This window comes from Acipenser ruthenus, chromosome 7 (assembly GCF_902713425.1).
Source record: "Acipenser ruthenus chromosome 7, fAciRut3.2 maternal haplotype, whole genome shotgun sequence".
Classification (NCBI taxonomy): domain Eukaryota; kingdom Metazoa; phylum Chordata; class Actinopteri; order Acipenseriformes; family Acipenseridae; genus Acipenser; species Acipenser ruthenus.
Window position 1 is genome coordinate 20,720,632 of NC_081195.1, and position 25,265 is coordinate 20,745,896.

A 25,265-nucleotide genomic window follows, 5' to 3' on the forward strand; every position below is an offset into this window, starting at 1 on the left:
CCAGCGTAGAGCTTCCCAGCAGGTTTTGGAAATCCTCAACCTGTGGTGTTTGTCTCTCCGCGGATGTAACGCGAAGGCATTGAACCAGGCCTGTAGAGGTCTTTGGTGTAGTAAGCCCAAGGGAAGGGCTTGCGAGGCGGCAGCCATCAACCCTAGCATGCGCTGACACAGCTCCATGCTCACTGTTTCTCTCAACCTGAATATGGAGAGACAACGCTCCATCGAGGCAACTCTTTGTGTCGACAAGGTCGCTTCCATGGACACCGAGTCCAGATGCAGACCTAAAAACTTGGTCTGCTGGCTTGGCACAAGGCGGCTCTTTTCTGAATTTACCTTCAGACCTAGCCGCTGAAGATGGTCTGTAACCATCACTGTGTGCTGTGCCAACTGCTCCTTCGACTGCGCGCAGACAAGCCAGTCGTCCAGATAGTTCAGCAGTCGGACGCCTTGAGTCCGCAAGGGAGCCAAAATGGCATCCATACACTTCGAAAAGGTTCGAGGGGCCAGTGACAGACCGAATGGAAGGACACGGAATTCGTATGCCTTGCTCTGAAAGGCGAAACGCAAGTACTTCCTGTGACCCAGGCAGATGGGAACGTGAAAGTACGCATCTGTCAGGTCCACGGTGGTAAACCAGTCGCCGCGACAGACAGAACGGATGATGTGCCGGTGCGTAAGCATCTTGAACGATAACACCCGTAGGTATTTGTTCAGTGCTCGCAGGTCTAAAATAGGGCGGAACCCGCCGTTCTTTTTGGGCACTAGGAAGTATTTTGAATAGAACCCTTGCTCGATCAGAGCAGGGTCTACTTGCTGAATAGCATGCTTGCTGAGCAATGCTTGTATTTCTACATTCAGAGCTGAAGACTAAGCGAAGTCCTTCACTGCAGTTACCACCACTCCCCGAAAGGGGGGGGGGGGATTTAAGCAGAACTGAAGGGTGTAACCGGTGACAATGGTTTTTTGCACCCAGATGTCGTTGGTGCACAGTTGCCAGAATTGGTGCTGTAGGAGAGTGTAGGGGTGGGTTGAAAGCTGCCTGGGTGTCTCAGGGCTGCTTTGGCTGTGCTCGCCCACAAGGGGCCTGACCGGAGCCGCGAGGGCTTGGCCTCCTCTAGGACGCCAACCTCCACACTGCGGCCTTACAAAAGTAGGCTGCCCGCGTTTTGCTGTACTTCCAGGAGAGGTCTTAGTACCCCCTGGACGTGCTTGGTGCTGTGGTGGTGTCCTACGCCACTGTTGTTCTTGTGGACGTCTGGGCTGGAAAGGCTTATGTGGCCACATTTTTGCCATCTGCTGCGATGCCTCCCGGGCCTTAGCAGAGCGTTGCAGCATCTCCTCTACCGCTGGGTGTAATGGGAGCATCAAGTAGTGGAGCTTTATCATGCTCCTGGGCTAACTTAACCAGGAGTTGGGCAGTTAGTCCCAATTCCGTCCTGAGGGACACTGACGGGTACTCCGGGAGGTCCTTAATAAGTGCCGCCTGATACACTGAAAGGAGGCTGGCCACATTGGACATTGTATCCCTTTTTAAGGTGCACCTCAGTGATCCTGTATTGCCTGTTCGGGCATGCAGGATCCTTCGCCAGCCCCGATAGCGTTGGTGTCTTCACTAGGGCGGCGAACGCAGCGTCAACCGGCGGGAAAGAAGCCAACCCTGCTTCGCTAGCTCCCTGCATAGCAAAGGCGGAAGCCTTTCGCGAAGTTGCAGGGGAGAAAGCCGGGGTCACCCATGTGGACTGCACCTCCTTAATAAAGTCCGGAAAGGGCTGGGTGAATTACCACCTCCGCCTCTATGCTGTCCTCTTCCAGAAGATGCTCCCCTTCTGATGCATCCCTAGAGATAGCATCCATATCCTAGTCCCCTTGGAGTTGCATGACTAGGACAGACGGAGGCTGCTGGGGAATCGTGGGCTGGTTGACAATAGGCCCGACGAGTTCGTCCGTTGCGGTTAAGGAACGCCTTTCTGTTCCTTCACCCTTGCCCTTCTAGGAGAAAAATAAAATAATTTAAATTTCATGTCCCAATACTAGGGCGTTATTGTAGTACAGCTGGGGAATCCTGGGCAACCCTGTGAGTGTGAGTGAGGGACCACCAAAGTATCTCTGAAGCCCACGCCGTACCGGAGTGCAGGGGCTGCGGGAAGCGGCAAGAAGCAGCACCTTTTGTTTGTAGTTTTATTATTGTGTTTTATTTTCCCTTTTTCTTTCGCCTTCTGGTTTTGAATATTCGGGCACCTGCATGTGCACGATAACGGGACTGAACAGTGAACCTTACCATTGTTGGTATTTCCTCTCATCTGCCATGGAGACAGACTTTACCATTGCTGGTATTGTTCATCCACGGTGCAACAGTGCCCCTTTGTGCCATCTAATAAAAACTGGACGCCGGTGAGGTGGTCTCAAGTAAACTTTCTGTCTTCTGTGTATTCAGTGAACAACATACCCTTCCACAGAGAGGAAATGATTATAAGACTTTAAGCTTTTGTACAGAGCAAGCTACATATTGCGTATCTTAAAGAAAATAACAGATTTATTAAGGAAACCGCTTTTTATTATTTAGGGTTAAACATGCTCTTTATTATTTTAGACCAAAACTATTTACCAATAGGAGCTATCCCTTGAGTAAGTAGCGTCAGTGAGTACATCGTTATAAAAGTATACCATGATGAATTTACAGTCAGTCCGCAGTGCCTGTACATTGGATTTACCATCATTAATTCAGATGTATTTTACTTCACCATACTGTTTTAGCAAGCTGGTCTGTACTGTTCCACACTCACTCTGCTTCCTTTACATCACTTTGCTATGCTTTCATCATGGTGTACCACAATATATTTTAAATGGATATCCCTGTTATTTTCTGTTAAGACATTTCTATGGCATCTCCCTCTGATCTTTTAATTGATCAATTTTCCAATTCAACTAATAACTGTTGATTCGTGACAGAGAACTGTGAATTTGGCAATGAAAACTGTGGATTAGTTAGAAAACTGAATTTAATCAGTTAATTGTTTGTTTTCCTCTCTGAAAATCAATAGCTTTGAAAAACAACATATTATTCATAACATGTTTTTTATAACTCTTCTTCAAAACCCAAAATACTGGAATTACATATTCAGCATTTTGAATGTATTTGAGTGACGAGTACACACTTAATGTAACAGCTCAAAGTGGCAATTTGATTTGCCGCATATAATTGATCTTTTACTTAAAAATAGTGAACATTTAGCTCGTCTGTTTAAAGAATGTTTTATTCATGTATATATTAATTTGTATTATTGGATAACAATGTTTTAAAATCACGATGTTCATGCAATTTATTTGTCACATTCAAGTAATATAAAACAGTGTGCCCAGGACAGTTTGACACTGTGCTTTTACTATGTGCCCCTCCACTCTCAAGAGATGCACATTCAATTATGGAGCTGCTTTATCCTTATATGGCTTTAAATAAGTCTCCATTTAAAATATGATGGTAACTGTAATGTCTACTAAAATTGCAAAATAACTCTCCCAATTGTTTTATTTTAGAGATAGTGCTCCCTTAATTAAAATGGAGTACATGTATCCATCTTCCATTGTTTCTGACTGTGCTTGGTGTAAAACAAGAAAGAAAAAACACATCATGTTAGTCATATATATATATATATATATATATATATATATATATATATATATATATATATATATATATATATATATTCACACTTGCACCACAGAATCACAATTTTCAAGATATTCATCACAGACATCAACAGCTTCATTTGATTTACAAATCACCTTTTACATTCATCCATTATTTGTTCCCAATATACTATTTTTCTATTAATTACAGACGTGAATAATTTACAATAAAATAACTTTTTTTGTTACAACTCTTCTTTCAGTTTTTATACTACAATAAGTTTAATTTACCACAGCCATTCGGCTGTTTGTAGGACCCAAGAATGATGGCACAGTTGAACAAATTACACATTGCTTCATTTTGCATTTAGTGGAAAGGAGGGTGGGCTTGTGTTAACTATAAGTTTATACCAATTAGTTTAAGTTGTAAAACTAAATAGTAGCAGCTTATTCAACACAATTTGCTACTGATATTTCCATTACAATAGAACTCATACAACACTTTTTGAGTTGATGTTGCTTTTAGCCCTATCCATGTGCTTTAAATTATTAAGTATTAAAGGGGATTTTTAAAAATACTACTACTTTTAATCGTTAGACAACTATTCTAAATTAACAATCTCAGACAAGAAAATGTAATTATATGTTCTTTGTAGATATCATGTAATATATATATATATATATATATATATATATATATATATATATATATATATATATATATATCTAATCGTTAGAATGGGTTAAAGTTATGTTGTGGGGGGACATTCACAAATCCTGGATACAACCAGGTTTTAACCTAAGATGATATTCTCATCTGATTTTTGATAATAGAAACTTATTTTGCTTTTTTGCTTTTTATATCCCAAATATGTTCACCATTAGAAGTAAAACCTGCTTTGTGTTAACAGTATCCTGCTGTTCTAGCATTAGTGAGTATTTCGAGTGTCAGTGTAATTTATGTCTGGGGAAAAGTTAATTGCACAGTATTGAGAATTATTTTTGCTGTGCTGAATCAGGTCTCATAGGTTTAGAATTAATTTGAGAAGTCAGTCGATGGAGTAGGGCGATAGTGCCCTTTATTTACAGGCTCATTCAAGGACTTTAATATTTTCAATGGAGTTCACGAAAGCACCTTTCACCTTGCCATGATTATTTTCCAAGCAGACATACTTGAACATTTTTCAATATTGCTGTAGCTTGCATGCTCTTTGTGGTAACAAATTGATAGGTAATGCATTTAGTTATTTTAACAAAAGGATACCACATGTTTAGGTAACAAGCCTGGTGAGGACACATCTGGCATACAATCTACCATCTGAAAATATTAAAATGTCAGAATAATCCCTTTGTGATGTGAAAAAGCAATATTTTAGTGATCCCTTGAAGGAATCAACAACAACAAACAGAGCGAAGGAGAGGGGATCAGTCCAGCACTTTTTTGTCCAGCGCTTCTTTACTGTTGGTCCTGGAGTAGGGTTCAAAGGCGGAAGAACTCAGGTATCTGGCTGACAGTTCTTGCAAGTTTCCTGCCAGGGACCCGGCCATGGACAAGTGGTTTGAGCTGAGTCGGCTGGCCACGGAGCCCAGGAGGGAGGGGATGGGGAAGTTGAAGAGCCCATGGCCAGGTGGGGAGTTGGGCAGTCCCGGAGGAGCCCCTGAGGTGGTCACTGTCGGCAGTGGCGAGCTCCCTGCTGTCCCTGAGGAAGTGGTGTGTGTGCCATTATTGGTGATAGAAGGGCCTCTTAACGCTGATCCAAGGGCAGTGCTGGTGCAGTGGGAGAGAAGTCCAGGCAACCGTGGGGGAGGCAACAAGCGACCCTGTTCCAGCAACCTCAGAACGCTGCAGGTGGCGGCCGTTTCTGAAACCACCGATCTCATCTCAGAGTCCTTGCCTTGGTCCTTCTTCTGCTTGGTTCGCCTGTTCTGAAACCAAACCTTTACCTGTAGAAAAATTAACAACGAACAGTTAATTCTAATATTTCATCCACAACTATTAAGCAGGCAATGGTGTTCAATTTAGAAATGCTGAAAGAAACGTAACCAGTCCAGGTTTTTTAAGACATTGAGATTGACTTCTCGTCAAAACGATTGTCATTGAATTTATTATGTTTATTTTAGTATTTCTTAAATCCAAACCCCAATGGGGTCCATTTCAGTGGTCTGAACTGCAGTCGATCTTGATAACGCCAGTCTAAAACTTGTAAACATGTTCTATTATCTTTCTTTTTTTGTATTTAATCATGCTAATAAGAGGGTCAATTAATTACTCCAGTAATTACTAAGTCCAATACTACTTTTTGCTTGGATGTCAGTAACAGAAAATGCAGACCTGTCAACTCTCCCTTATTTGCTGGGACTCTCCCGGACAACTACCTAGACAAATTTTCTCCCGTATTTTGATCAAAACTATACTGTTAAACACCTTTATGTCAGCAAACCTTTAATTTCTGCAAAAATCTTGTACAGTCTGGTTACTGCAATCTCAGTTGGCATGCATTCAGTGCACGAGGCAAGCTCACATAGGGCACGTTGTTTTATTCACTGCGGCAAAAAAAACTGGTGAGGCGGAAGTACATGCTCCGGTGACAGGATTAAAACAACAGTTTGGTGACATCAACATGGTGACTAGTAGTAGGAGAAAAATGTGTGCTGCGACGGCAGGCAAGGCTGTAACAGACTCGCTGTTGTCAGAAAGAAAGATATTTTTAGAATGACAGGTGAAAGGTTTGACTATCTGTTAAACAGATCGGGACCATTGCTTCAACGCAAAAATAAACATGTGATGCCAGTGACACCTGCAGAAAGACTTGCAGTCACATTGCACATGTATAGCAATGTGACTGATGGACTGTGACAGTCTGGCTCGCAGTGGTGAGGTTGATGATGTCACGTACCAGGAAGTAACTCAAACCAAAACAGTGGATGGGCGTGTGAAGCTGAATGCTATTGCACTCAGCGTGGATTTATTAAGTAAATAAACAGAAACAAAAGATTTAAACAAAACACAAATAGAAACAAGTATATTTTTTTAAATATAGCAATTGTTAATTTTATATGCTCTCGCGCTCTCCCGTACTCTCCTCTCTACACTTCCCCTGCAGAACGGACAGCTGCCGGTTCTTATACTCTGGCCGAGGGTTTAACTAGTTGTTAATTATCTTATTACCCCTCGGCCAGAGTCTGCACGTGTTTGGTAAAGAAGCATGACTGTCAGCTACTTAAATAATCAGTAGCTGATCAGTCATGCATCCTCACTGGGTTTTTAAATATAATAATAAAAGACGCTGCACTTTTACCCGCGCCGCAAACAATAACACAAATAATAATAAATAGGGGTGGGACACTCCGCCACACGGACTTATTGAAGTTTTTTTTCCCTGTTAAAAAGTAGGTGCCACAGCTCATCCTTTGATGATAAGGTCAATGTGCAGTGCCAAACTCAGGTTTGTTGTGTGATAAAAGTAACAATGGCAACTGTGTATACTTTGCTGTTGTGCAAAATCAACTACAGTGGACCTGTGTTTATACCTGTAAATAACATGACACCATATCACAGCCTAGGATTCTACCAAGTAATAAAGTGGAATAGCTGTATGCCTTTGTCTTATGTAGGTAATCACTACAATACAGGCCACTACGATTTCAGTTTACAAAAGCTCCCTTATTTTGAAAACTCAGTATGGACAGGTATGAAAATACAGTGTGTCGGCCAAGATGAGAAAGATCAGTTGGGGAAGGGCTAAAATACAATGCTCTGTTAAAACCTGATCACATTGTATGAAAGCCAAAGGTTAAAAAAACAATAGGAATGTTACCATGGTGCAAGTGAAGCTGCACAGTGGTATGTAAACTGGGGTTGAAGTATTATGTAAATGGTTCTGATCGTGATCATGGTTGCATGGTTATTATTTACCACCACTGAAATTTTAATGTCAATTTTTTTTAAAAAAAAGCTCTGTAATGTGAAATAGATTTATTGTGGGATAGATGTTGTTGGCTTTCTTTTATCAAACCCTGTTTACATTAAAATGTAACTAATGCCACATATACACTGCAGTTTGTGTCATTTTACAGAGGAGCTCTATCAACATAATCAATAAAACTACTGAAAAGGACAGCTTGTGTTGAGTGCAGTCATTGGTGCACATATAGGTGTTTTCAATTAAAGATTTTTTATAAAATTATTCCGCTTCTTATGAGCACTGCTAAAAGGATTTTGGAGCAAACATGTCGGTATGAAATAAAACTGCTAATCAACCATGATACCCTTTTGTAGTAACTCACTATTTTAATTGTAATCATGTGATATTTGACTTGATGTTGCTGGTAATGAATTCTATCTGATACGCTATTAGATTGAAGAAGACTACACAGTGTTCCCTGGTTATTTCCCTGACTTATATAAGACAAAATCATTAAATATTGAGGGTAGTGAATTGGTGAAGGGTGCATTGCATTTACTATTTACTGTCAACACAAGCTAACTGGGAATTAATCGAATTTTGTAAATTATCACATTGTGAAATCCAGAGTAAGTATAACAAAAAAGTCTTAAAAAAAAAAAAGACAATCAAAAGAACATAATTGAATAATATTTTTAACTGGCAATTTGCTTATTTTATAATACACAATTCATAGTTTTTCCCTTACCCACAAATAAACAGTATTTATAATCCTACTACATAAATATAAACATGAATTAGATATTATTTTGATAGAATTTCCCAAATGTTTTCAAAAATATTGCAATCAGACATTGCATTGGAAATAGAAACATAATTAATAACCAGTTTATGGGGAAAATAATCTAAACAGACACTGAATTTATTCAGAAAATGATGATAATAAAAATAGATACACCAATCATTAAACAATTACAACATGTAAATATAAATCTTTAAAAACAATCTATATTTACTATATAAACATTCCGCCAAATGTGAGAACCTGGTGTTAGTCAATCGCATTTTAATAACCAGATTTGAAATCAAAGTGATTGTTTTGACCTTTTGTGCATGTCATTTATTAGTTTCACATTATCCTGCATTTTCTTCGTGTTTTGACTCAATGGCTCAAGAAGCTCTAGACATTATTTGAATGTATTTACATACAAATATATATTGCTCCTACACAGAATGTTTTTAATGCTGTATGCCATCTGTTCAGATTATGTGACATAGATAGCAGTAACAGATATGGCTATTGGTTCTGACCTATACACAATACAATGGTGCTCAAAAGTACTGACATCTCTGATCTGTTCAATGTAAAATGCTCCTATTTTAGATTTCAGAGCTACTAAGTATGACCATTCTTCAATTGTGTTAAAACTGTTGTAAAAACATCTAAATTTGAAATTATGAAGCAAAATATTAATTTTAAAAAGTTTTTAAAAAGGAGTCATTCCTTTTATTTTGCATTGAAAACAATATAACATGTTTAACTTCATATGTATATACTCTTTTACCATACATGTATAGTTTTTCCTATTGTAATATCACCCCATCATAATATCAGATATAATTTCTAGATAAATGACTTAAAAATACAGCATATTGCATGTCTTAAAGGAGCTATTTATTTAGGTTTAAGTATTGTATTCATATTTACATGGCACGTATATAATTGTATTTAAACCTTGTCATTAACAGTGCTAATTTTGGTAGCACCAAATTGAATATTAATTTAATATTGTAGTGTTAAAACAAGATTCAAAAATATTTTTCCAAAGCATATAAACCATGGATAATATTCATAATATTTTAGAATTTGATAATATGATTGGGGGTGGCAGTAAATATTTATATACTGTTTATATATATATATATATATATATATATATATATATATATATATATATATATATATATAGTTTTTGTTTTTGTTTTTGTTTCTTTTTTTACAATATAGTGGTTTTGTAGACTAGCTATAGTGAACCTGCCCTTAATACATTCGCACAAACTATCTACTGTGATGCAATACATTTAAATTTAACATGCATGGCTTTTTTTGCAAACAATAAATAAGGAAATAGCATAAAAGCACACTAAGTTATTAATGATATGTATTTAATAGGTTTTGCTCATGCAGAGCAGAAATCCGCTCACAAATTATCTCAGTTTAATTCATTCATGCATAATATATTTACATATTTGTACAACAACAAGAAGTATAATGGTTAACCGTTGATTTATGTGTCCGTTAACAACACAAAGTAAATCGGTCCCTCTGTAAAATAAAGTGTTACGTTGTATTTTCCACAAAAATGTAATGGAAAGCTGCGTCATTACCTGCGTTTCAGACAGATTGAGCTGCCTGGCCAGCTCAGTGCGCTCTCTCCCCACCACGTATTGACATCGCTGGAACTCCATCTCGAGCCTGTATAGCTGCTCCGCTGTGAAGGAGGTTCTGGTGCGCTTGGGTCGGTCCAAGTCCAAACCCCTTGGCAGAATAATCTCTCTGATTGACCCTTTGGCATCTGGAAAATGAGATCACGTGATGGCAATATTCTTGTGCCTGGACAAATAATCGCAAAGCAGAACAAAAATTGTTTGAAACCTATTCAGAGGCAAAACATAACCTTGTTCCATGTCCTCCAGAACTGTCAAATGTAATCGTTAAGACAGTATCTTACCGAAAAGCAACGCTGCCCACCAGCTTGGATTGCAGTGATTAAAATAACCAAAACAACAACGGCATTACGGGTTTTTTTTTTCTTTTCTTTTTTTCAGCTAATTAAAAATGAAATAATATTGTTATAATGAATTTTGAACATTCAAAGAATATAATCCAAGATCTTCCCAGGAGTATTATTATTATTATTATTATTATTATTATTATTATTATTATTATTTGCTCAAAATCATTGTTACAATTTGTTTATTAATCGTAATAAGGAAATGTTGCTGTGTGACCATTCCTCTGGATGGTATATTTCATAAATAATTCAACTTTGATGATCATAAAACATTGGTTTGGTAAAGTCGGTATTTTGGATTTATACATTTTAATATTATGATTGCTCTCTTTTTTTAAAAACTCATTTTGGTTTGTAACCAGTTGGTCCCTATAGAAAAAGATGGAAAAAAAAAACTCAATGAGAATATTAACATAAACATATTAGAAAATCAAAAAGAAAAAAGAAACACAGAATACACTGTAAACCTATACTGACAATTGCGGTTATGAGCTACACGTTTTCTTTTTGAACCCCTCCACACCTACACCTTAGCAGATGGGACAGAAATACAATTAAATGAAAATAAAATACAAATGAACGACAGTAGAATGTTTTCTGGAAGCAGCCTTCCACGCTATAGGGTTAAGAAATCCAGATTTCACATGCAGTTCATATTACTGCATGTTCAGTTTCCTTTAGTCCCAATTTCTTCTGCATGAAATACAGGCCAAAGGCGTGCCAACAATGTTCTGACACTAGCCGCAAGCACTTTAGCGGCACTATGTGTACGAATCTGTCAATAATATGCCACCCTTTTTTATATATTCTAAACACAACCAAACTTTTAAAATTACAAAAAAAAAAAACGATCGTCTTGCCTTTTATGGTAGCGAGACGAGACTTAAATCTGACAACACTGTAGTGAAAGCGTGCCTCTCCGTTTCAGTTAAAACCCCTCCCAACCTGTACAAACAACGCTGACAACTAGAATATACTGTGACGTTCTTATATGGTCAGTCATCAAATAGTTATTTTTAGTTACAGGCAATTTTTACACTAAAATACGTTTCTAAAAAAGTAATGTTCTTTGCAAAAACAATTTTAAATCCTAATTGTTTTTGTTACTGATTTCGATAACTACGTATGACAAAACCTGCTTGCTTGTATTTAATACATTTTTATCTACATGTGAGTATTTAATAGAGTCAAATCTGTGTATTCTTGTGTTTAATATTATGGTATTTTACTTTAATAATGTATCTTTCCATTACAACCATACATAAAATATTATTTTGTAGAAGATAAACATATAGAAACACATATTTCCCTTATTTTATTTCTATGTTAGTGCTTTTAAGATATACTATTTTATAGTTTATTTAAAAAATATACTGTAATATTGATTCCCGATAAAGATATGTGTATCATTTAAAACATTTTTTATGAACTCAAATAAAACAAAAAATATAAATACAGAGTTTAAAAAAATAAAATAAAATAAAAATGTATAGAAACAGTGCTATTGAAATGTATGTTTCCAGTTTAATTTGAAATTGTATAGATATCTCTACCCAACTGTGAACTACGTTTTAACACATTCATTTTTGGTTTGATTTATTTTCATAATTTGCATTTATTTTCTAATCCTACATCACGAGTTTACATCACCGTACACTGTTGCTTTATAATTTGTCATATCCCCATCTTATTTTACGTGATTCCAGTTTATAAACCTAATTCCATTGCAGTTAAAAAAAAAAATTGGAGCTCTGGAGTACATACAATTCCACTTTCAAGGAACTATTAGTGTGTTGAAAAATAAAATTAAAAAAGGTAAAAACAAGAATGTGCTAAAGTATATTAAAGAAATAATTATTGTGTTTGAAAACAAAAATTGAAAAAATAGTTTCAATGTTTAAATACCAGGTCCCTAATTTTAACATAATAATGAAATAGTCAAGTTATCCTTGTATTACGCCTGTTTACACTGTGAGTGAATTATATAAAAAAAATCCTAATCATTTAATAGATCGCATGTCACTGTTTCGTTTAACTAAGTTGCATGTTTAGTTGTTTTTTTAAGTCGTATATTTTAACCAGTAAAATACTAGAGCCTTTCAGCTTTCTAAAAAGAAAAGAAAAAAGTCACTCACCTCTAACTAGTATTCTCCTGCAGTAGTCTGGGTCTGCCGAGTTAGCTTTATTTTTTTCACAGTTTTCCGAAGAACCAGAAGCTGAGAAAGCCTCCTGCTGCTCCTTCAGGAACGATTTAGAAAGATTTCCGAGGGATTCCTTGCTCTCATTCCCCTCTTGAAGTCCGTTCTTCAAGACAATACTTGTCTCTCCTTCCTGATTGTATCTGACATCCATGCTGCCTATAAACTCTTAGACGTGTAGCTCCAAAAAAAATAAAATAAATAATAATAGAGTGAAGAGAGAGAGATCTATATTTGAGAATATTGCACACAATATTGTCCAGAGGATTTTTTTAAAGGTCCTTTTAAATATGAGAATGGCTTCCTAATGCGAGGGGAGATATTTGCTTCATCTGTTTGGCTGTCCTGTGATGGTTATCCAGCCTGACTTACCCAATGATCATGGACTTCCCAGTGTAACTCTGCAGCGATTTAATACCCGTCTTAATACAGACACATCCAGTTGTTAGATGATCTCCAAATGATCAGACACACAGACGGGAGCACACTTGCTGTTCCAATTGATTACGGTAATTTTGCAGCCTCCACATTTATGTTGCCTCATGAATACACTAAATTGTTTTGGATAATATATCAGCTCTTAATGGATGGTTTGCTGTGCTCCGTCCTCCTAGTCAAGCAGAATTCAGCCGGGTAATAAAGTGAAATGATTGGTCTCTTTGGTCCGCCTGTAACACACAATCACAAACTAGCAGAAAACTTCGGAGGCGCTTCATCTTGGAATACCGAGCACATCACCAGCCATACTCAACAAACTTTAATCGCCTTAAATCTGTCCCCGTTCAGAGCTCCAGTGCTGACCTGCTCTCTAGATTGCCAACATCACCCCCCCCCCCCCCACCCCCCTCCCCCCGAAAAAAAAAACTTCCTTTATAGAAATCCCTTCAGCAGGTTTTACAGCCTCCTTTTATTTAAAAAGCAGCTCCACTGGCATCAGCCATATTACACTTCTTTTTTTCTCCCTTAGCCGGTTAGCTGTTCATACAGCTGTATGCTGCTAAATAAAAAAATGTTTTTTAAAAAAAAGTGTTACCCTGGTTATTTCATTGTCACTGCAACAATATCTTTGGGAGCAGCAATGGCCAGTAATCCAATAAGCCCATTGATTAGGTTACAATGATTCAATTAAAGCAAATGATCTTGTGCTAGGAACATGCTCCAGCCCTTCTTGTCACCTTGCAAGGCAGAAGCCCTCTTCATGCTGCTCTCCTTATTCATTCCTGTATGGGAAATGTGGAGCAAAAGGAGTGAAAGATGGCAATTATCTAATTGGACTATTAACAAACAATCCTTTGAGTGTGGCTGCCTGGCAGTGGTTTTTTGTGGGGTTAAAGGCCACATGTTGCACTAACCCTGTTCACAGTGTTGGGGGCCGTCTGTCGAAACTGGAAGGAAGGGGAAAAAGAAAAAGAAAGAGTTCTGACTAAACAGACTGCTGCTTACAGTTGGTGGTGCTTAGCTCTAAGTTGTACCTTGGAGGGCAATTTGAGGAAAGAAATTAGGAGCCTCAAATCTTGTACTGTGTTAGCTGGACATGAAACAGAATGTGTGTTAAAATACAACTACTACAACAGTACTACTACTATAGCTATGGCAGCACCTAGAATTTTAGGATTGAGACATAAAATGATATTGCAAAAGTCTACCAGAAGCCATAATAGTAGTACAATATTTCATGTTACATGTCAATGTCAATTCAATTTTTGTCAGATTTAGTTAAGTATATGGAAAACTACAAAGCGATAAGTAATTAAATATCTTAATGTAACATTATTCAGTAGGTTTCCTCTTCTCCACAGTGAACCGCTCCCCCGAACAGTGCAACAAGTTCCTGAACTTCTTCCACGCCAAAATCCACGACATCTACCAACATCTTCTTACAATGCCCAGTACTTCTGCCTACAACTTGTCCTGGATGAACACCTCGGAAGGTCCAGCCTACACCACCTGCCTCTCTGACTTCACCCTGGATACTGAGAACTCCATCACTGAGCTTATCTGCAAATCCAAATCTTTCACCTGCCAACTTGACCCCCTGCCTACCAGCCTTGTCAAAGCCTGCCTGCCTTCCATCTCTCCCTTGCTCACTGGCATAATTAACTCCTCCCTCACCACTGGCATTGTACCCTCCACTCTCAAGATTCCTGCCGTTACTCCCATCCTCAAAAAGCCGAATGCTGACCCCGATGACCTGAACAACTTCCATCCCATCTCAAACCTTCCCTTCCTCTCCAAAATACTGAAGCGGGTTGTGGCCACTCAACTGCAACACCATTTAAAATCCAATAACTTCCACGAACCATTCCAGTCCTGTTTCCGCTCCAAACACAGCACCGAAACAGCCCTGGTCAAAATCATCAATGACCTCCTCTGTGTAGCTGACTCAGGCCTGCTACCCATCCTCATCCTCCTCGACCTGAGTGCAGCCTTTGATACCATCTCCCATCCACTCCTCATGGAACGTCTGGCTGGTGTTGGTGTCACGGGTGTTGCACTCTCCTGGTTTTCCTCCTACCTCACTGATCGCCAACAGTTTGTGCAACTGAAAAATCACAGATCAGGGTGTGCGGCTGTCTCACAGGGTGTCCCCCAGGGGTCAGTGTTGGGTCCTCTCTTCTTTATCATATACCTCCTACCCCTGGGTAAGATCATGCGACATCACAAAGTTCACTTCCACTGCTATGCTGATGACACCCAGCTCTACATCTCCACCAAACCCACCACTCCCCTCCCTCCCACCTCCCTCATCAACTGCCTTCAAGACATCCGGAGCTGGATGAGCATGAACCTCCTCCAACTCAACAGCAACAAGACGGAGGTCATGCTCATTGGCTCCAAATCCACTCTCTCCAAACAGCACAACCTCAACATCACCCTAGATGGTTTCCCGGTCCCTCTGTCAACACAAGTCAAAAGCCTCGGTGTCACCCTGGACAATTCCTTGTCATTCGAATTCCACATAAAAACCATCACCAGGACAGCATTCTTCCACCTCCGCAATATCTCTAGGCTCCGATCCTCACTTTCACACTCCAGCACTGAAACCCTCATCCATGCCTTCGTCACTTCCCGACTGGACTACTGCAACACTCTCCTCACTGGTATCCCCACCAAACTCACTAACAGACTCCAACTGGTCCAGAACTCTGCTGCCAGAATCCTCACCCACACTAGATCAACTGAACACATTACACCAATCCTCATCAATCTACACTGGCTCCCTGTGCAATACCGTATTGACTTTAAGACACTCCTCCTCACCTACAAAGCCCTCCATAACCTGGATCCCACCTACCTTTATGACCTTCTCCCAGTCTTTGCCCTCTCCAGCTCCCTCCGCTCCTCCTGTGCTGGTCTCCTTGTTACCCCTCCATTCTGCCTCTCCACCATGGGTGCCCGGGTCTTTAGCTGCTTGGCACCCAGGCTCTGGAATGCACTCCCCCCACACATACGACATGCAGACACAGTCATCTCATTCAAAAACCTCCTGAAAACACACCTCTTCCAGGGAGCCCATGACCTTTAGTCTATGGTCTATGTTTGACTGTCCTACCCCCCCCCCTTCTGTGCCTTCCCAGTATCCCTATGTATCCCTATGTGCCCCCCCAACCTAAATCCTTACCCTAAACCGGGTCCGTATCCTATTCCCAACCCTACCCCCCTATACCTAAACCCTTACCCTAAACCAGGTTCGAAAGAACTCATGTCTGAAACGTATATATGACAGGTCATGATGAGTGGGTCATGATGGATGGAGTCCACAGAGGTGTACAACTTATTATGACAAGAATCAGACAAGTGCTGCAGTGACCCAAATCACACAACCCTGCAACACTGGATAAGACACACCCGTTTCCACAGCAACATCATGTTTAAATGTAGTTTAACTATCCTCAGACTGCTTTGAGACATATTAAGCTCCTGCTTAATATGCACCTTCACATGTAAATAGTGTTTTCTCTAAGGTTACAAGAATAATAGAAATAGCATTGTGCACACATTATATTAATTAGAAATGCTTTACAATGGTAGTGGAAAGGGTCTGTAACGTGTGTATCAGAATCAAAATATTTACTAAAACTGCAGCAACATTTTTACTCGCTAATAATATACTTCCTCCATTCTGAATTCTAACAATGTGATTCCAGACCACTATAATTGAAAGCAATGCAAGTTTAGACAGTAGTGTAAATTCAACAAAAGATGTTTTCCAATAATAAATATGTATGCTGCAAATCTTAATGAACGATGATCAGTAGTTAATGATACCTGCTGCAGCCAGGGGCTGCGCTGTTCTTTTGACAGGCAATCAGTGACTGAGGAACAAATTAATGCATTTGATTTTAAACTGTGATGCTATATAATGCTTTTTTTCTGATTACCTTACAAAATTCTCCATCAGTGAACAATTGACAACACAGTCCTGTTTCATGCAAATAACCTATTTATTTAATTATGAAGACAGATAAACAGAATGCAGACTTCATTTTCCAATTTAAACTTTTACATCTTGTTTGTTGTGGATATTAAAACTTTTGTAAGGAAATATAGCTTTATTCAAATAAACCTGTGACAAGTACTGTATATATATATATATATATATATATATATATATATATATATATATATATATATATATATATAGTGTACTTGTCACAGGTTATTTGAATAAAGCTATATATATATATATATTTTTTTTTTTTCTTTTTAATAACAGATTTCGACATCTAACATGAAATACTGTACTACTACTAATGATAATGATAATAATACATTATTGTTGTTGTTAATATATGATACATAGTGAAGCATTGACAACTTATTGGAAGAAATCATGCTCGCTACTAGTGTATTTAATTTACAGTTATATGTTACGCCATTGAGAAAAATCATCGGGTTTAAAACAAGTACACAAAAACAGACAAATAGTCTTTTCAATGAACACATTCTAACGGTTCCAAATGTAAGAGACTGGAGCCGTACACAAGTCTTTCGGGTTAATTATCATACAGTATCTCTTATGTCCTTGAGATGTGTCTAACAGCCATTATGTTGGATTTCTTTCTTCCTATTGACCATTTATCATAACCTTACTTCATATGATACCAGGCTCAAGTTTACATTCCCTGAAGGGTATTTCAGACACAGATACAGAAGCTTCCCCCCTAACCCTAATCCTTTCTTGTCACTAAAGAGGCTTGCTTCTGCACCTCCATACAACAGCATGCTATTTCCAAGCTCCACCGTAGCTCAAGAAAGCAAAGCAAAACATTGTGCTTCCTCTCATTTAATAGGGCACACAAACAGACCAGATAGTGATAGCTTACTGTAAATGTCTCTATATGGGGCACTACATCTTTAAATAAGTACTTTAAAACTAGCTTCCAGTAACTTATGCAGTACATCTAATTTAGAGTTACTGTATGTCTTTTTGTCAATTTTGTTTTGCGTTTTTGGAATGTATTTTCTCCAATACAAGTGTTATATCATCAGGAGACATTAATTATATCTGCTGCATTGGAGATTAACTAACATAATAGTGACACAAGTGCCAGTGTTTAATCAGTATGTTATTATAATGCAAAATGTCTAATAATCTTATCATGAAAAGAAATTTCTTTCTGGACAAATATTGAAATTCAGTTACATTTTTTACATGGTGTAAAATTTAGTAGATATCAAGAGCCCAATTGAAATAGTATCATCCAAAATAAGTGTAATGTTTTTTTTTTTGGTGTTCAAGTCCCATACATCTTCTTCACCCCTTAAGGTACACAAGGAATTGAGCGGTTTTTAAAACAGTTTCTTCTTAAAATACATTTGGGGGTGATTCAAGTATCACATATCTGGTTCATGCACTTAATTTGAAAAATAATAAAGTCGGCATAATTTTATTTGTGGAACACGTATGTCTCTTGTATGTTAAAGGGTTAAAATGCGAAATAATAGTAACAGAAATCGACAATCGGTTTCACAGATTATTATTATTTATACAGAGCGCTCTCTTTTTTATCGTACCAATATAGACAGTCTATCTACATAGACTGGCTCATGAAGTTGCCAACATTGAGGACATGAAAAGCTTATATCTAACAAAATACAGGCGAGGAGGAGTTTTTATAAAGATTTCAAAAAGTGCTAGCCAAACATTCAATACCAAAACACGATACAAACAATCCTTTACAACACTCACTTGAATATTTATTTGAACGCATTGTTTAAATATTCCGTCACCCCGGAGCCACAAAATGCAAAATATTGTGCAAATCACAAAGACACGACATTTCCCATTTATGCATTTAGTTACAATACCCTTAGATTGTGGAACTCACTGCCCTTCACTATGAGAGATGCTGTTTTGGTCAATATTTTAAAGTCAAAATCAGACTTTTATAGTTTTTACCTGATTTACAACTATAATTGTTTGTATCTATTTTATTTCCTAATTTTTGTAATTTTGTGTTTTATCATTCTTATTCATTTCTTGTTTTCTTCAATTGTTTTTTCTTTATTGTCATTATTTACTGATATTATTACTTAATGCTACTTTGTAATTTTTACTACTTCTTGATAGTACGTACTTCTTTCTGTGTAAAACGCTTTGTGTTACTGTGATATGAAAGGTGCTATATAAATAAATTCACGTTTCTGAATTCTGTCTCTTTTACTCTGTTTCATTTTTTGAGGATAATATCAATCACCTAATCACACATTTAAGGCAAAAGCTAAATCAAGTGGATTTCCGCTTCAGTGTTATAATTTGATACTTGTGCCTATTTTAAAATCCTTGTATTCATTTGTATGAAGTGTTGTGTCAAAAATAAGCTTGTCATAACACCAAATGAATTATTTTATGTTCACATTGCATTGGTACTGTGCTGTGTTGATGAATATAAAATATAAACACTGGCACAGCTTGATTGAAATCAGAATGGAAGCATTGTATTACTTGTATTGTAACACTTCAAAAGTATTTGCTTGCGATTGTAAGTCGCCCTGGATAAGGGCGTCTGCTAAGAAATAAATAATAATAATAATTTATTGTTAATTAAAGGAAATATATGAGGATCAAATGGATGTTACGACACACACATTACATTGTTCAGAACTAGACAATCATCAATTGCGTCAACAGAACCTGGCAGTTTAGAATGGAGCGCATGCAGTCATTAAATATAAAAGGCACCTATAGTAAATAGTTCTTTTTTGAAAGCAGTTAAATACTATCGAGCCCTCTTAGGCTTAGCGCTGCAGTTTCCCTTTGTAATGTTGCTTCCTCACCAGTCTGTGCACAAGTAAATAAAAGAACAAAAGAAAAGTGTATTCTTTTGGACTCAATGGGCTGGGTACTAGTATTTCTTGTTTGTGTAAGGTTTGCATGTAATCGCTGCAATACAGATAGGGATTAATGATACAGAATTAAAACTTGTGTGGGGAAAAAAATCATAATATCTAACAATATATAAATTAACATTTGGATTGGTGTTGCGATCAATACATTTGCGATTAACAAACAAATACAAAAATACAAAGATGTATTCCTTTTTTTAAGTGATCTTTTAGGGTATGTTTTCAAAGCATTTAATCCAGTATTTAATAACTGTTATTTTTTTGAAAGCAGAAAAACACCTTTTACAAAATTAGCAAGTAAAACAAATAACTTGCACTGAAAATAAGCATCTTTAAGTGTAAATCGAATTAAATAAATTGGTAACAGAATGTTTGTGTACATAAAAATGCCATATTAAAACAGAAAAACACTATTTTAAAATATTATATTGCAAAGCTGAAACTTTTGGCTTCCACCACCTTAGTTTAGATGGAATTAAGTTCACAGCAGGTACGCTGACTTTTTAAAATCCTATATAAATATTACTTGTTCAGACATAATGGATGTAGCGGCTGTAAAATAAATAAAAGAAAATGTTAATCAGTTTAAATATCCATAGTTTTAGTCTATATATCATTTTTATTGTTTATTTTTTTCTTTGAATTGGTCACGTTCCTTTTTTATTTTAGAAATAAAGGTTCAGTTCTTATATTACTTTATTTGAAACTTTTATTTGAGAACTATACCAAGCTATACATATTCAAACTTGTTTTCTTTAATGGACCGGAGTTATAGTGGTTAGCATAAAAGGAAAGAGAATATTGTAATTTACCTGTTAAATTAGGTCCAAAAATGAACTCAATGAACCAAAGACCATATTGCTGAAAAACAAAATGATTCTAAACGTAAGGACCAAATATTAATTTCTCATACACTGTTGTGAGAAGGTAGGCAGGCCCACATACACACACTAGACAGAATTACATATATAAGCGTTTACATCATGATTAAGCACATTAATATATTATTTGGTAATTTTCTTCAGTAGTTTTATACTTCAATGGATAATCTTAGAAAATGCCATTGAGAACTACTTAAAATGTCTATGAACGAATTGGTTTGAAACTTACCTCCATCTATTTAAGCCAACTGCATTTAGCATTCCACTCGATAAAGTTAAATACAGTTAACTGGTTTCTGGATACAAATATACAAGATGTCAACGTGTCTGTTTTCCATAAATTTACAATAGCTAGTTAAAATAGTTAATTAAATAGCTTACTTCTTAAAGAGTTTTCCTACATACCGAACGCATTAAGCAATAATTTCTTAGAACAAGATAGCTGTTTATTAAGTACTGTTTTATCTCCATTACGTGTTTGAGTTTTGGATTATTCAATGAGTGCTGGTAATAAAACCAGTTGTTGTCATCCCTCTGTACAATGTATTTGTGTTGAACAACAGCGCCACCTAGTGGGTCCTAAAAGTTTTCTGGCTACTACTGCACAGAATTGGATTATTGTATTTCATCACAAAGCAGTTGTAAACGTGTGGTTTACTTTTTTCCAGCTGCTGGTAAGAGTACAGTAATGTTTCATAGAAGATGGTGGTGGTTAATGATCGATCATAGAATCAGACCGTATTTTACTTGTTTATGCAGACGCTGTTTGTTTTACATAAATGCACTTTTCTTAAATTACATGTCAAGGCTATTAAGTATGATGGATCATTTTACAATATATCATTGTTTGCATAATTAAACGACAAAGCAGGCCTTTCTCTTACGCCTTCAGACCAGGTCAGCCTCTTCTACGTAAAAAATGAACTTGTATTTGTTCTGCGTAACAAAGTTAACGCAATTAGCTAAATAAAGAACACATTTTAATTAAATATTTTACGTTGAGCAAAACATACAGGTGTTGATAGACACATTTACGTTTCAACCATTACTAAAATGTTACACTCCGTCTACTGTATGTGTTACAGTATTGTAACACATACCGATGTGTTATCGGTCCTGTTTCACATACCTAGAGCGCCCCCCTGTGGATAATGATGCTCAAAACACAGCCACTTTTAGGCCTATCTTAAGATAGCGTGCCTAACAACGCCTTTAGTAAAATACCTGATTTAATACAGATTGTCTTATTTCTGTTAAAATGGTTGCTATTGCAAACGTATAACCATAAACCATGGGCAACAAAAAGGGGATACAAACTTGAAATAGTCATACGAATATATAATAAGAAATGTGCAAAAAGTGTAATACACTGTAAACAAAATGTTCACCTGTTAGGGATTTAAATTAGAAAATAAAATAGACAATACAAAATAAAACTGCACATAAAGACTGAATAATATGTTTAAAGTCCCCACAAATGATTGTACTGTTAATAAATATGAACGCTTTAAAAATAGTCAAGTGTATTTGAGTGTATTTTTGTGTTTACCTTTTTACAAAATTAGGATTGTTTTCCTTAAATTGTGTATTGTGTTTATTTTTTGTTACATGCAGGTCTTGCAGTCCTTGAAAACTGATCAAAACATATTGGGGTATTCATATTTGATTGATTCTTGTACATTTTAGCTCATTCTAATAGGCACTGCTAGGTGCATTGTTAAGCAGGGGCTGTGCAGTAATATCACAGTAACGCAGACTTTGAAGTGTATTCTTGCAATTGTAAAATCCCTTATAAATCTTTACCATGGTAAATTTGCCCAGTAACTTTGCAGTTTTCCCATGGTTATACTATGCATTTTACTTTAGTTCATATGCTTTACCATGCCGTTTCGGGCTTTACAAAGCTTACTTATGCTTTGCCATGCTTTCACTATGCTTTAGTGATAATGCTAAAGGGATTCAATGCATTTGCAGTTGTCAAACAGCGGCAATGCTTGGGATCTCGTTCATCCAATCAGCGTATTCTGTTCTGTCATTTTATAGTTACTGTTTTATATACAGTAGCTATTTTAACATACCTATATTTTAATTGTTTCTAAGTAGCTTAATAAATAACATTGTTATGTCGAAAGGCTGGATTCTATTAAAATACAGGGCTGTATTAAGCTCCAGGACTGAGAGGTCGATATTGAGGTTTATTTTTAGTACTGTATTACTGTAGAAACTTCACTCCATTGAAAAAGCACCTTTCTTAAAGACTAATACAGTAACTGTAATAAAGCAAATACAGTAACTGTCTCCTTGTCAAAGGCTTGCGCTCCAGGATTCCAGACCTGCTAACCTCTACGCATTTTGCGTATCCACTACGCATTTTGAGTTGGTAATACGCGGGTACGCTTTTATCAGAGGTGATACGCAATAATACCTAATCCATATTTCGCTCATCGTCTATGATGTTGCGTGTAGTTAAAGTGTTGCATCTAATTTCAGGGCCGGTTTTAGGGCAAGGCAAACAAGATAGATTAGCCAATCAGGTTTTGAGTTTAGGTGACGCTCCACACTCCCGTTAAAAAAAAAAAAAAAAATGATCGTGGGTTGACTGACAGAAATTCCTACCACCCAGTTTCTTTGTATAATCGCTGACGTTCTGCTGTAGCCTATCAGGCTTTGTTGAGCTGACTCGCTTGTGTTTCAACTGCCAGTTTCGGACACGCTAGAGTGAGTGTGAAGTACTGTGACTTGAGAAAAAATTATTTATTTCAAACTAGCTACGGTACCTTTATTTTTAATTAATGCATTAGTTATGTATTCATTTTTGTCTGGGGGAAAAAAACCCACTTGCGTTTTACAAAAAACGTGCTCGGTTTAGATAACTGCATCGCATGACAAGAAAATACAGCTGAATGAGTATTTTACGAGAATGGCGAGGGAGTAAGTACAAACGTTTATTATAATAATATAGTACAATATTTAATGTTATTATTCTGTTTTTGGCTCGTTGTCCGGTTTTCCACAAACGCCTGTTACCATACAGGGATGTCAGTAAAATTCGATTTTATAAAAATGAGCACAGCATAAACATTGTTAATGTGGTTAAGGTACGTAATTTTGCAAGTAGCGTACGATTACATTGTAGATAAATGCCGTTTCATTGTGCTTTTAAACAAGTCATAAGCGGCTGGTTTGTGATTTTATATTGAAGTTCAGTAAAATCATTAATGTAGCATTATGGATTTTGTTAACAGTAAAATATTTTTTTTATGTAAGGACTGGGAATCACCGACCTCATAAGTATAATCCTGTTTAACTGTATAGATAAATATTTATGAAAGAAAACGGCAATACAAGTAAGCGTGTTAAAGTGGGACTTAATACTGCGACTATTACTAATAATAACATAATATCAGAACTACCAATATATGCTTACTGATATTAACTTTGTATGAAGCGCTCACTACAGTCTACAATGTGATAATCCGCATTCATCCAAGAATACACCTTCATGACCCATATCCTTGAATCATTGAAAAACAAATACCCTGCAATCACAGAAGTTAAGATCTGTTCAGATGGAGCCAGCTCACAATTCAAACAGCGGTTCCTCTTGTCAAACCTGCATTTATCAGAGGAGAAGTTCAGCTTCAAAGTTAGCTGGCATTTTTTTACAACATCACATGGCAAAGGAGTTGTTTACTGGATTGGAGGAACAGTTAAAAGATCAGTTTGGCGGTATGTTCGTAGTGGAAAGGGTCAAACAGCAACACCATTTGACTTCTACAGAGTAGCTAAGGAGAGAAATCCAGGAATAAATATCCTGTATGTCTCAAGAGAACAAATTGAAAAGGAGAGGAATATGCTTGAGACTCATTGGGAAGGCACACTAGCAATTCCAAATACACCAAGTTCACAGCGTTAGGCCAAAGGGAAAGTTTGCTTTGATTGTAGCTGAAACTTCTGACTCCCCTCATTTCATAGAAGTGCCAATTAAAGACAAAGATCTAGATGAGACCCTCTGAGTCCAGTCAACCAAATCAAGAGGAGGATATCTCTGGTAGAGAAGTCTTCTTGGTAGGGGATTGGGTCCTTGTTAAGTATGATGGCAACATATTTCCAGGAGAGATCACCAAACAGAGGATCTACAATGTGAACAAAATGGAAATGGCCTGAAACACCTGACCACATTATGTACTTTGAAAAGGATGGCATTAGAAACATTGAAGCTCCGGTAGTTGCAGGAAACAGGGGACAGTTCATTTTCGTTACCCAATTCTAGGCTGTATACATACTGTAGTTTTGTATTTTGATTTAGATTACAGTACTCCAGTAGTTGCAGTAAATCAGGGAAAGTTCTCTCTCTACCCCATTCTTGGTTCTTGGTTAGCATGTTAGTCATAAGGGTGCATTGCAGTTTTGTTATCTAGAGTACACTTAAGAGATTAGTGTTCATATTGATGTTTTTGTGTGTTGTAGGCTTTTTCCCATATTAATGTGTGTTGTTTTTTCTCAAAA

The 25,265-nt window shown here is 37.0% G+C and overlaps 1 protein-coding gene across 1 annotated transcript; it reads right to left on the minus strand.

Annotated features, from left to right (window-relative positions):
* Positions 1 to 4,373: 4,373 nt before the first annotated feature.
* LOC117414888 (ventral anterior homeobox 1-like) lies at positions 4,374 to 13,300 on the minus strand. Its single transcript, XM_034921928.2, has 3 exons — positions 12,463 to 13,300; positions 9,921 to 10,108; positions 4,374 to 5,571 (listed from the first exon to the last, which is right to left on the minus strand). The coding sequence occupies exons 1-3, from the start codon at positions 12,677 to 12,679 to the stop codon at positions 5,053 to 5,055; spliced, it is 924 nt and encodes a 307-aa protein (XP_034777819.1). The 5' UTR covers positions 12,680 to 13,300; the 3' UTR covers positions 4,374 to 5,052.
* Positions 13,301 to 25,265: the final 11,965 nt, after the last annotated feature.